The sequence below is a fragment of the Geotrypetes seraphini genome, chromosome 2, assembly GCF_902459505.1.
Source record: "Geotrypetes seraphini chromosome 2, aGeoSer1.1, whole genome shotgun sequence".
Taxonomy (NCBI): Eukaryota; Metazoa; Chordata; class Amphibia; order Gymnophiona; family Dermophiidae; genus Geotrypetes; species Geotrypetes seraphini.
In genome coordinates, this window is record NC_047085.1 from 73,135,159 (window position 1) to 73,147,423 (window position 12,265).

At 39.0% G+C, this 12,265-nt stretch overlaps 1 protein-coding gene across 2 annotated transcripts in view; it reads right to left on the reverse strand.

Moving 5' to 3' along the window:
- Nucleotides 1-9,277: 9,277 nt before the first annotated feature.
- PLEKHF2 (pleckstrin homology and FYVE domain containing 2) overlaps nt 9,278-12,265 on the reverse strand; it is a 55,652-nt gene continuing 52,664 nt past the window's right edge. For both annotated transcript variants that reach the window (XM_033935161.1, XM_033935162.1), the window contains one exon: nt 9,278-10,908. In XM_033935161.1, the coding sequence (XP_033791052.1) occupies nt 10,124-10,894 (771 nt within the window). In that variant the 5' untranslated portion in view covers nt 10,895-10,908 and the 3' untranslated portion in view covers nt 9,278-10,123. The remainder of the gene's footprint in view (nt 10,909-12,265) is intronic.

A 12,265-nucleotide genomic window follows, 5' to 3' on the forward strand; every position in this document is an offset into this window, starting at 1 on the left:
GCAACTACTGAGAGGCATTTGGTGAAGACTCTGGGCACAAATGTTAGGCCAAAGGGAAGAAACCTATACTGGTAATGAGTGATTTGTACATGAAAGCAGAGGAAATTCCAGTGAGCTGGGAGGATAGGTATGTGGAGGTAGGTGTTCTTTAGATCTACAAACACAAGCCAGTCGAGTGCTATAATTGGAAGGACGGAAAGAAGCGAGTACATCCTGAATTTCTCTTTTTTTTATAAAGAGCTTTAATTGTCAAGACCTCTTGATATTTTGGGGAATAATGAAATATCGGGAATAAAATCCTTTATTGTGCTGCTCTGTAGGAACAAGCTGGATATCATTGGCATGAAGTAAGGTATGAATCTCTTCCTGTAAAATAGGACTCTGATGAGAGGGTATTTCGTGGACTGAAGGTGGGGTGATAGGTGGTAATTTGTGAAATAAATGTTTAAAACCCAATTATTCATAGTGATATTGCACCAAGCTTGGTGAAAAAAACAAGGTCGACCTCATACTGGATAATTGTCAATAACTAGGAGAGTTCTTGTTGAATGGAAAGGAAATAGAAGGTTGAGATTTACTTTCTTGTGGTCTTTGCCTATTGAAATTAGGCTGAGGAGAACTGTGAGGTTGAGGAAGTCTAAAATTGGTATCTGTATCTATAGTAAGACTGAGGATAAAGTTGTGATGTAGTATCTGTGATGAAAAGTAGTAGATGATCTCTTGTATGAGGAAGATGTTCTCTGAGAGAGGAGCACCAAGTTCTTTGATGGTGGTACTTTCTTCTTTAGCCCGCGTGACAGTTTTTACTTTATTTCCAAATAGTCACCTTGACATGGAGCATTGATTAAACGACCATGCAACTCATCTCGGAGACCAGAGGTTCGCAACCAGGTAGTTCTTCTAGCTGCTATAGATACTGCAAAAATTCTTGAAATATCATACATATGCATTTTTAATTAAATTCAAAGTAGATTCTTCAATGTTATTGCGATGGTCTAAAAAAGGTGCAGTAGGTAATAAATCCAGTGCTTTGTACAACTGAGAATGCTGATAATGAAGGATTTGTAATTAGTGGGCTGTTATGCACTGAGCTAACATGGCACCAGAGTAAACTTTCCTTCCCCCAGTGTCCAAAATCTTAGGCTCTTTTTTCCTAGTGGATACTGAAAAGATGATTTGGAAGTTTTACTCTTTTGGGGGTTTTTTTAACTGCCTCCCAAACCACAGACTGGTGTGGTAACCAAGGTTTTTTATGTCCTAGAACTGTCTGGACTTTATACTTGGCATCAAGATGCTTAGAGACAGGATGACTGGAAAAAGGTATCTGCAAATTTTAGTTTGAAGGACTGAATGAGTAAGAACCAAAATAGAATCCTTAGGAGCATCAAAAGATTTCATTAGTGCTTCAAAATTATTGTGATCTGTAAATCCTTTTTGTGATGTTATAGCCAAATTTTAAAAATTATTTTATTATAAATTTAACATAATTTGAATTCACCAAGGAAGCATCTTGTGAAATTAGTCTTGGTTGAATTTGGTCAGACGTAGATGGAAGAACTTCTGTAGGGAAGAACTTCTGTAGTGTTGAGAAGTAGGGAAAACTTCTTTATCTGAGAAATATAAAATGGAGTGGTTAGGGGAGTTTTGCCACTGAGGGGGTGAAGAGAGGAGGGAGAGAGGACATAGAAGGAATATGAATTGCAGGAGACTGACTTGGGAGCATATCCTGGGAAGGTAACACCTGCAGTTGTAAGGAAGAATGCTGGAGAAGATTTTGAAAAAGCTGAACTAGAAGTAATGCAGCATCTTGTATAGTTTCTATCGGTGGAGCAGTAACAGAGGAAGCAAAATTTTGCTTAATTGGAGCAGGCGGTAAGGGAGATGGGAGAAGATTTCTTTTTTGAGGCTGAGGAGATAAAACTGATGTTTGAACTGAGGAAGGTGAAGGAACACAGTAACTGGAGTGAGGACTTACCACATGAGGAGAGGCAGCTACTGTGGATAAATTTATGGACAAGATATCAAAAATAAATCAGCTGTTCTTTTTTGTTTTGAGAACTGCTCCTTCTGAGAAGTTTTTTCTGAGGTACACAGCCCCTGATGGGGAAGTGTGGAAAAATGAAACTTTGGTGCCAGTTCCCATTGGTGCTTTAATGGAGCCCATGGAGATAGTAACAGCAATACAGTTAACTGTAGAAGAGCCCTCCGGTACCTTGCAAAGGTCCTTTGGGTCAGCACTTTCCATTTCTAAAGGGAGAGTTTTGGTATTGTGAAAAGAAAAATCCTCGGAACTAAGAAGGCAACACTTCTAACTCATGCCACAGAAGAATAAAAATATTATTGTATCAGCAGCAAGGCAGTACTACGGTCTGCTGATTGGATTATAAATTTTTTCTCTCTCTAGAGAGGAATGTTTGCATTAAAAGCTGCAGAAGACAAATACCACAAAATACCACGCATGGCTGCTTTATTCAGTCTATCCAAGGAAGAAAACTGAGTTATCAGGACAGGATGAGAAGCCCTGAGATAGATGTATTAAAAAGCAAACATCTTGCCAAGAATACATTTCATTTTGTAGCAATATAAAAATACAAGTCTACAAAGTTCAAGCACTCGATAGAAAAAAATTACAAAAATGTAAATATGCATAAATTCAAAAATACAGCATAAACTATTTGCACAGGTCACAATCTTCAAAACATTCTCCAAAATAGTTCCTGGTTTTATTACATTGATTCTATGTATCTGAAGTCCTACAACATTAATATAATTTCCTTTTTATGTATTAATCTATGTATAAATGTCTCCTCCTATATAGATTTTTTAATCACATTTTGCAGGTCCACAACTTATGGGAAAAAAAATCTTCAAGGATATTGATGCTTTGTCTTAGTGCTTTGAACTAAACTTTTCCTGCAAAGATACATTTTTAAATTTTAATGTGAAGACCAAACTGAAAAATTGCAAGATAAGTTTACCTTCTACCGGTCAAAACCTAAATTGGTAAGTTCTGAATTTTTAAAGTATAGCACATTTTATACAGAGAAGATTAGTGCAATGCACAGCACCAACTGTAGTGTGGATATATTTATGACTCCAAAATAAAGACTCTTCAAGAAATAACAGGTCTGCACATTTAAATCTTGTGAATTAAAAAAATAAATATCAGCAACAAGATCAATGACAAATTGTCACACTGAATCTAAAAATGTTCTTCTAGTTATATAATTGACAAAGACTGCAGGATAAAATTTCCGAGGAATAAATATTCTTAGAGCAGTAATATTAGCAGAATTCTTCAGAAAATCCACATAGAAATATAAAATCTTATAAGATCCCGTTTTATCATTTTTATTTACCTCCTCCTTTAAAAAGCCACGCTAGTGTTTTTAGCGCTGGCTGGTGCAGTAACAGCTCGGATGCTCATAGGAATTCTATGAGCGTTGGAGCTATTACCGCTACTAAAAATGCTAGCACGGCTTTGTAAAGGAGGAGGTTAATTCTTAAGGAAATGAGCATTTAAAGCTTAAAATATTTTACTGAACTTTTCCTTCAATTATGAAGCTTAGGCGCTATTGTGACATCTCATCAGTGCCCTAGTCAGCATCATAAGGATGCTTGTAAAGCATAACGGTATTTTGAACTGAAGAGAAAATTCAAGAGCAACCTTCACTCTAAAAAGTGTAAAATTATAAGAAAGAAAAATTAGGTTCTCTCGATAATCATCTTTTTTGTAAATGTGTCTAGTAGTCTTGCTGCAGGAGTCACACATCTTTTGACTCCACCTCCTTCCCAGAAGGATGTGCCATGCTTCCTCAATTCATCCCAAAGCAGTGCAAATTACTCTTAAAAGGGAGACATAAGAAGGAGGGGGTACAAGGAACCTCTAGATAGAACCAAGAAGAAGGTATATGGGATTCCTAAGGAACAATCCATAAATACAAAACAAATCATACTAAAGTGTATTGAATAAGATAGTGGAGAAGAAAATGGTCTCAGAAACCTGCCTGGATGGAAACTACAAACCGATAAAAGCTTGGTATTGGATTAAATATATCCTTACCAGGCAGGTTTCTGAGACCATTTTCCTCTCCGCTATCTTATTCAATACCCTTTAGTGGGATTTGTTTTGTATTTGTGGTACAAGGAACCTCCCCACCAGTCAAATTCTGTTCTGCTCTGTAACAAATATAACAACATTAACAAAGATCAAAATAGAAATGGCGAGCAACCAGCACTAACTTTTTTGCAGCTCATAGCTACTCACACACCCATTTTTTTTTTTTTTTTTTAACAGACTCATCCTAGCTGAGTGTTAGAAGCATTCTCCAGTCAACTTATACACAGACTCAGAAAGCAGACACTAAGTTATGATAGGGTGGGCTTCAGGACTACTGGACATACAAGAAAGAAGATTATTGCAGTACGAACCTAATCTTTCTAGAGCAATGTGCCTAGTAATCCTGAACAGTAGGGTGGGCTTCCTGATACTGCCTTCAACATGGATGACCTAAAAGCAGCATCCTTCCTGGCTGCCACATCCACTCTATAAAACTTAGTAATTAAGTAAGAAGAGTGGATCATGTGGCTACCCCTCAAATCTCCTTTGGCGAGACTGCACAAGACTCTACCCAAGAAGCAGCCATGCTTCTGGTAAAATGTGCTCGCACAGAAATCAGTGGCTATTTATCATAGCCAATATATGCCTGCTTGATCCATCTAGAAATAGAGGCCTTAAATGCTGTCTTACCACGATTGGCTTGACTGGTGAGCACAAACAGGTGATCCGAGACCCAAAAGTCATTGGTCACCCCTAGATAGCAGAGAAGAGCTCTACAAAAATCCAGGAGTTTCAGTTCTTGATCTTTTTTCTTTGACCACCATGGGATGAAACGGACCCCACCTTGATCATGTGTTTCCTTTAACATCACATCCCCTTCACTAGGTAACAAGGTCAACTTGGTAACATGGGTCACTAGAGAATCTACCTTAGGTTGATTAAACATCTGCTGGAAATCACGAGCCACTGGGTAAAGCTTGGATATACTGTAGTTTTAGTTACCCTCAGGGAGCCCTCCAGGGCCTCCTAATAATCCATGATTAGCTTTGTGATAAGAGGGACAATACATGGTCTAAGCCAGGGGTCGGCAACCTGCGGCTCTTTTGCCACTTGGATACGGCTCAGAACAATGCTTCTGACAACCTCACACTGTTCAAGATCCCTCTTATTTTTCACATCTTCCAGAATGACACTGCTGCTTCCGACGTGGTACACTCTGCTGAGGCATACACTGTTGGCTGTGCCAGTCCTCTGCCCCCTCTTATGTCAATTCCTGTTCCGGGGCAGAGGACCGGCATAGCCAACAGCGCACATCTCAGCAGTGCGGTATCATGTTGAAAGCAGCAGTGTCTTATTGGAAGATGTGAAAAATAGGAGGGATCTTGCACAGTACGAGATATGGTTCAGAGTGTTGCAACTAAGAAACCAGTGATAGTTTTGGGCATCGGAAGCTAAAACCTTTTTTTTAGGCTTTTAAATAATTGTTTTTTTAATGTGATGTTCAGTAATAGTTTAAGTTGCTTGGAGCGTGCTGTGGTCACATGATGCAGAGTTTTAAGACAATATCAAGATGCCATTGTAACAAAAGAAGTTTTGGGTTACAAAATCCTGATGGAGACTTGGAGAGGGGCACATCAGGAAGTACTGATGACTGAAGTCATTCTTCATTTAATTTCCCCTTCTTGAAGCTTTTACTTCACTCTTAGTGATATCCTGTGCCAGGCTGTAGGTTGGTTTAGTCAAGCATTTTACTTTACAGGTCTGGAATGCTCCCCCCCCTCTCCCTCTCTATTCATAATATCCCCTCTCCTAATGTGACCAGCGGTTAAAAATAGACAATTTTTACCGGAGGGGAGGTGCTGTAAAACTCCAGGAGCATCTCTGGATCCATTCATGGCAATGGATCTGATGTTCACGCCAGATCCATAAATTTCCAGCCATTCCAGGTTGCTTGAGGAGAAAGAAGGGCTGGGAAGAGCTAAATAGAGGTTTCCTGAGCCATTGGAGGTTTGTTCTGGGTCAGGAAGAGCAGATAAAAAAGGCCCCAGCTCTACTTGAGCTTGGGACCGGATCAGGCAACATCATCATATCTTAAACCCCCTTCTCTATCCTTTGCGGCTCTTTGTAAATATTGGGTCAAACATTTAGGATAAAATGGCTCTTTGCTTTAAAAAAGTTGCTGACCCCTGGTCTAAGCTATAAAACCATCCATAACTGAGCACTGAGAAGTGGAGTCTTGCAAGATTCCTGTTTCAGCTCCTGCAGCGAATCCACATTAAGGCAAGGAAGCGCTGTTGCCTTAAATAGGTGATGCACCATAGGATACTCTCCTTGTTCCAGGGTGACCACTGCCTCCTACCCACTGGCCTCATGCTGACAGCCAGAATCATCCAGGTCTGAAGCAGCTACCTGGTATAATAAAGGCATGGATCCAGAACCCCAATCATCCCAGTCTTTGACAGACTGGAAATCTGAGTCCAGCAGCAGGTCTGCCTCTGATATCCCCTGCCTGTTCAGCCTCAGACGCACCTGCAGAAGTTGCAGGCCGACCCTGACAATTTAAAAAGGCACTCCATGTCAGACTCACTGAATCAGAAGTGAATCCCTGACCTGATGGGCTGTAGGACCTTTGGAGAAACTCTTCTTCCTTTTAGGCTCTGCGGCAAATACGTAACCAATTCACTGTCAGATGGCTCTAGAAGGTGTGTCTTCCCTGAAAAATGAGCCTCCTTTAGTCCTAGAGAACTCAAAGGTGGCTGAACACACTGCTTCTACCCCCCTCACGTGCTCTGCAGCAAGCAGTACATGGGTGCTCCTCAGCCAACCATCCAGCGCAAACCTGAAGAGCCCATCCATATTGTTTTTAAGAAAATTTGATGGATTTTGAGGCAAATAGAGGATTTCAAAAAATAAATCAGGAAATCCAAGATGGCCATAGCAGCAGTGATTCTGGTGCCAAAAACGGCCCAGGGAGAAAAATGAAAGGTAAAAAAGTTACCAAAAGGGTTTCTGGAGGTTGGGGACCTATCCCTGGTCTCAGAAACTTCCAAAACCAAAGCATTCAGCTGCCCCCACATACACTTTTCCCCAAAGGCTATAAAAACCTTACTTATTGTATGTGGAACTTGTCTGTGTCAGTTCAGAGCCTGCAGCTGGGCAGCTGGAGAAGACTGTGTCTCAAAATCTTCTGGCTGCCAGTCAGACCGATGTTGGACTGAGCCTCAACCCCCCTAAACTTCTCGTGTTATGATGGAGGAAGAAAAAAGCAGCCAGCTCTGATAAAAGCCCAAATGGCCAGACACAGGGCCAAACAGCCTGCACTCAAGCTCCTGATAAATCAGGGATGCGAGCAAGCTACTGGGGAATGGACGCCGAGTTCCAAAAATATTAAAGCAGACTGGCTAGACAGGTATCCTGAAAGGCTAATCCTGCTAGCAGCAGACTTCCGCCACTTTCAGGCAAGGATCCCACCACATAGGAACCTCTAGGAACAACAGCCTTGACCTTTGGGTGTGAAAGAGAGACCTGAAAAAATAATGAAAAAAACCAAATGCAGGGCAGATCAAAAAGGCACCTTTCCAACTTGCCTGCACAAGGAATAAACTGAGGGAGCATGTCACAGCCATCTGGGAAGGAGATGGAATCGAACGATGTGCAACATCCTTCTGCAGCAACTTGCAGGTTCAGGACAAAACCACTCAGGACTGCTAGATACATTGCACTAGAAATACCATTAGAGCATTTAGTACAAAAAGGGATGGATATTACAAAAAACAAGATCAAGTCAAGGTATTAACATATTGATATTGTCAAGACCAGACAGTAGCTGATATTTTTGAACTGCAAATTCAAGCCTAGTAACAATTTCTATGAAATAAAGCTACTAGTGATATGCCACTTTTCAACTACAAAGTTTAGACAATGCCAAAAATACTAGCATTCAACTTATTTGGCAAAATATCTGCAGTTGTACTAGAAAAGCCTAGAGTTTTTGCAACATAGAAAAAAACAATGTCATGAAATTAACAGTTTTCACTATTTGGGATAACAAAAAATTTGATTCATACCAATGATCAAACTTGAATAATGTGCAGATAATCCTATTTAAATCCTGAGAAGTCCTTAGGGCTTTTATTTTGAGAACTTTTCCTTATTGTGTGCCTGTAGATTTTTTTTATGATTGAAACAGGCTGTGAAAAAGTTAAATATGTATTATTGCTGCCAGTGGGAGAAATTATTCCTATGAATGTAATACTTAATCTCATTTTGGTATTCTGCTGGGATTATAGCATATTTTCTAATTTCTGTCTAGTGTGCCATTTCCTAAACCTTCAAAAAACAGATCTTAATATGGATATTATAAATAGCACCAGTGTTGTGTATTAACAAAGAGTGAATGTATCAGGAGAGCTTATTTCTTCCTATACCAGTACTACCAATTTTCAAGGCACTGAATGGTCCAAATCAAATTTAAAAAAGGCCTTATTTAATAAGGGTTTTTTCCACAGATCATCATAGATGAGGTCTTCTTGAATAAAGCCAAAACTGCTTAAATTCAATTTCATTCAATGTAATGTGACTATCAAAAGCAAACTTAAAATGTGATTAGCCAGAATATATTTGGTTTATCATTCTGCTCATGAAACAGAATATAAGTGTCGCCAAATCAGAAAGATAAAAATGCTACGACTAGGAAACCATAACATAGAAGTGTGTCAAACACAAACCTGTGCTCAGGTTTTCCCACTACTCTCATGAAAGCTCTAGGCTAGAAATAAAGCACAGGAAGTTTAACAATTATCAGAAACAAAATCTTTTGGGCTACAGAATAGGGATATTACATCCCCTTCCCCCCAAAGTAGGATTCACAGCTCACAAATAGTATGTACATTTGATTCCCCCCCCCCCCACACACACACATGGTGACAGGACAAAAGCGCACAGACAATTGAGCACAAGACTTCAGCGTGCCACTCTAAAAGCTTATTTTAAAAGGCTCCAATGGGAGGCATGGGGGGGAACCCCCCACTTTATTTAATACTGTTTGCTCTGCCGTGTTGGGGGGGTGTGGTGGGTGTAACTCCCCCACATTATACAGAAAACTTTTTACCTATTTTTTCCTAAGTTTTCTGTATAATGGTGGGGTTACAACCCCCCAAAACCACCCCAAACGCAACGCCAACACTATTAAGTAAAGTGTGTGTGGGTTCCCCCCCATACCCTCTGTCGGAGCCCTTTAAAATAAGCTTTTAGAGCGGCACGCTGAAGTCTTGTGCTCAACTGTCCACTCTCAAATGTTGGCACGCGTTTGTCTCGCACGCTTATGACTGTGAACCCACACACACACACAGCAACAGGGGAAATTTATGATCTATGTTTCCATGTAACATCCTTAAACTCATCAAGCTTTCTACCAGCTAAAACTGGTCCTTGTGGTTTTTACCACGATGAAACACTGATACAGGACAACTGTGAACAACAACATGGTACTGACCAGAAGCAGACTAGAAGTCCTGATGCCCAGCTCACTTCTGGGTACTCATGGAAACTGAAATGTTTCCCCTTCTTGCCTGCATCATGTACATCACAATAGTCCTGTTACCTCAAATATAACAGCCAGGATACAAGCCAAATTCTTTGGCTTGGGTGACAGGCTTAGTGATTTAAGAGTCATAGTCCAGCAGGAAGCATAGGCTTTGATTTTACATATATGGTTGGGTCTATGAGGGAGACACCCAAGCCAAGGCCCATGCGTACATGGGATTAGAAGTCAAGGAATAAATAAGGCAAAGGAGCTTTATAGGCCATATAAAATGTTGACCCATGTGTTGTATTTTGTTCACCCACAAGATAGTGTCTGTCTATTCCCTGCAGAAGAAAACTTCCTTTTCCAAAGGACTTTTACTGAGGCACATGCAGTTGAAGATTCTCAGGCAAGCTTTATGGCTAAAATTAGAATTTTCAGAGTCAATCACGACTGAAACCTTTTTGAAATATAACTCCTTATAAAGCAAATTTCAATTTTTCAGCAGATGGAAATATTGTGTACAAAATATGGTGTGCTTAGTCACTGCTGTCATCATCTTTGTCATCGTCATCATCTTCATCATCATCATCTGATATATTGTTTGTGGGAGATTTAGGGGATAGGCTATGCAGGTCCGATCTAATGGGATGACAAGCAGTCATCTCTCCAGTAGAAAGAAGATCAAAACAGAAGTCGCAAACTCGCACTGGCTTGGAAGACTGACTGGGAAGAAGAAACTTCTTTTCAGAACAAGGCCCACATACAACAAAACCACACTTACGGCAGTGATGGCGACGATTGACAGGTGTAAATTTTCCTTTTTGGCAACGCATGCACACTGATGCCTCAGAGTCAGGTACCCAGACAGCAGCATGCTCATTGCTAGGAGTTTTTCCACTTTTTGTTATCAAATCTGACACACAGTTGTTAATATGGTTCATCCATTCCGATTTCTCTGTAGCAGTGGCAGCATACACTGCAAAAGATTTAGTGGGCGTCTTGATAAGCCATCCATTTCGTAAATCTCCCTCATCTTGAATGGAATCAATAGTAACATTTTCCAAAGGAATAATATGCTGTTTATTATACTTTTTCTTTTGGATAACAATATTACCATAGACAAGAATATCGTTGAACAAAAAAAACTGCCTGGCTTTGGGCTTCTTTCTACATAGCTTTGTTAATACTCCTTCTCCAATAAGGACTCGGCCAGGTATAGCCAAGGGTTGACCAGCAGTTCCAAAACAACCTTCCACTATGCTTATACGGCGAGTATTTGCTTCACTGTTTGCCAGTCGATCTACCATTTTCTGTTACTGTTCTAAAAAAAAAATAAAAAATTGAAAATTGTTAAAATATCTTTTATAATTTAAACTTTATTAGACAAAAAGTGAACACCTCCTCTTGTGAAGCTGGGTTAGGTACTTTAAATCAAAACAGTGGCAATTAACACAAGAATTTAAATGAATCTAACAAACTAATATTGCAAATTTAACATTTTTTTAAAAAACTGCACATGCTGTAACCTTCCATTGTCCTCTATTTTTACATGAAATATAGTGTTTTCTTTGGCTAATGTATTCTAAAATAACTGAGACAGGGAAACACCATGTCAAGGAAATAAAAGAATTTATGTATGTTCCATCTCAACTAAAATGAAGCAAATTTAAAAACCTGTACATGCAGCACTGTAAAACTATCCCAGTTCATAACATGAGCAAAGGTCCAACAACAATTTGCAGAAGTTTATACTTGCACAATTTTTCCTGTGGTTTGTGTGCGTTGTTGAATTTCTTTGAAAATAAATTCAGAGACTATGTTTCAGTGTCTTTATTAAGTTTTAGTTGATGAATTACACTAAGAGCCTCAGGAGATAAGCAAGTCCTATAGAAATTCTATTTTTATAAAATCCCATTTAGATGCATAATTTTTTCATCACGTTTGAACAAGTTATTTAGTAGACCAATTCCTTTAGTATCCAGCATATAAAACCTAAGGTACAAATTGTTATTAATTTCCTTAGAAGGAACAGGAAAACCTGCTCCCAATTCAAATCTGGCTATTTTTTCCAATATTAGAAGTCATGGAGAAATCTATTACATAAAAATATTTTAAAATGGCAAATGCATAATGATAGCCAACAGTTACCAAAAAGAAATTCACTGTGGTTATCTGCTATACTGTAATATCAGCTTACTGGTATTTGGTACATCATAGTATGCTGCTATTTTTTTTTTCCTATATGTATCCAGCAAAACTGAAAAAATGTACTGTTTATCACATCAATAGTCACAATATTTATATTTTTGAAAGGAAGATCTTCAGAAGTGCCTCTCATGGGCTTTCATTCACGCTCCAAAAGATGAACTGCATTCAAACTGTCATTTAATCTGCCAAGTTTACTGTTATTTATAAATATTTTTCTTTTGTTATTTAGTTATTAAATTGTTATTTCAATGTTAAATGTGACGACTAAAGAAAATCTTGTAGTAAAAAAATTAACTTTGACTTAGTAATTCAACATCAGGTGGGAACAGTTATCTCTCAAAAAAGTCCCCCCTAGTCACCATGCTGTCCCATCCTGACTTGTGTAAGTATACAAGTTTTTTTCTCTTCACATTTAACATTGAAATGACAATTTAATAAGGACTCCTTTTACTAAAAGGCACTAGAGCTTT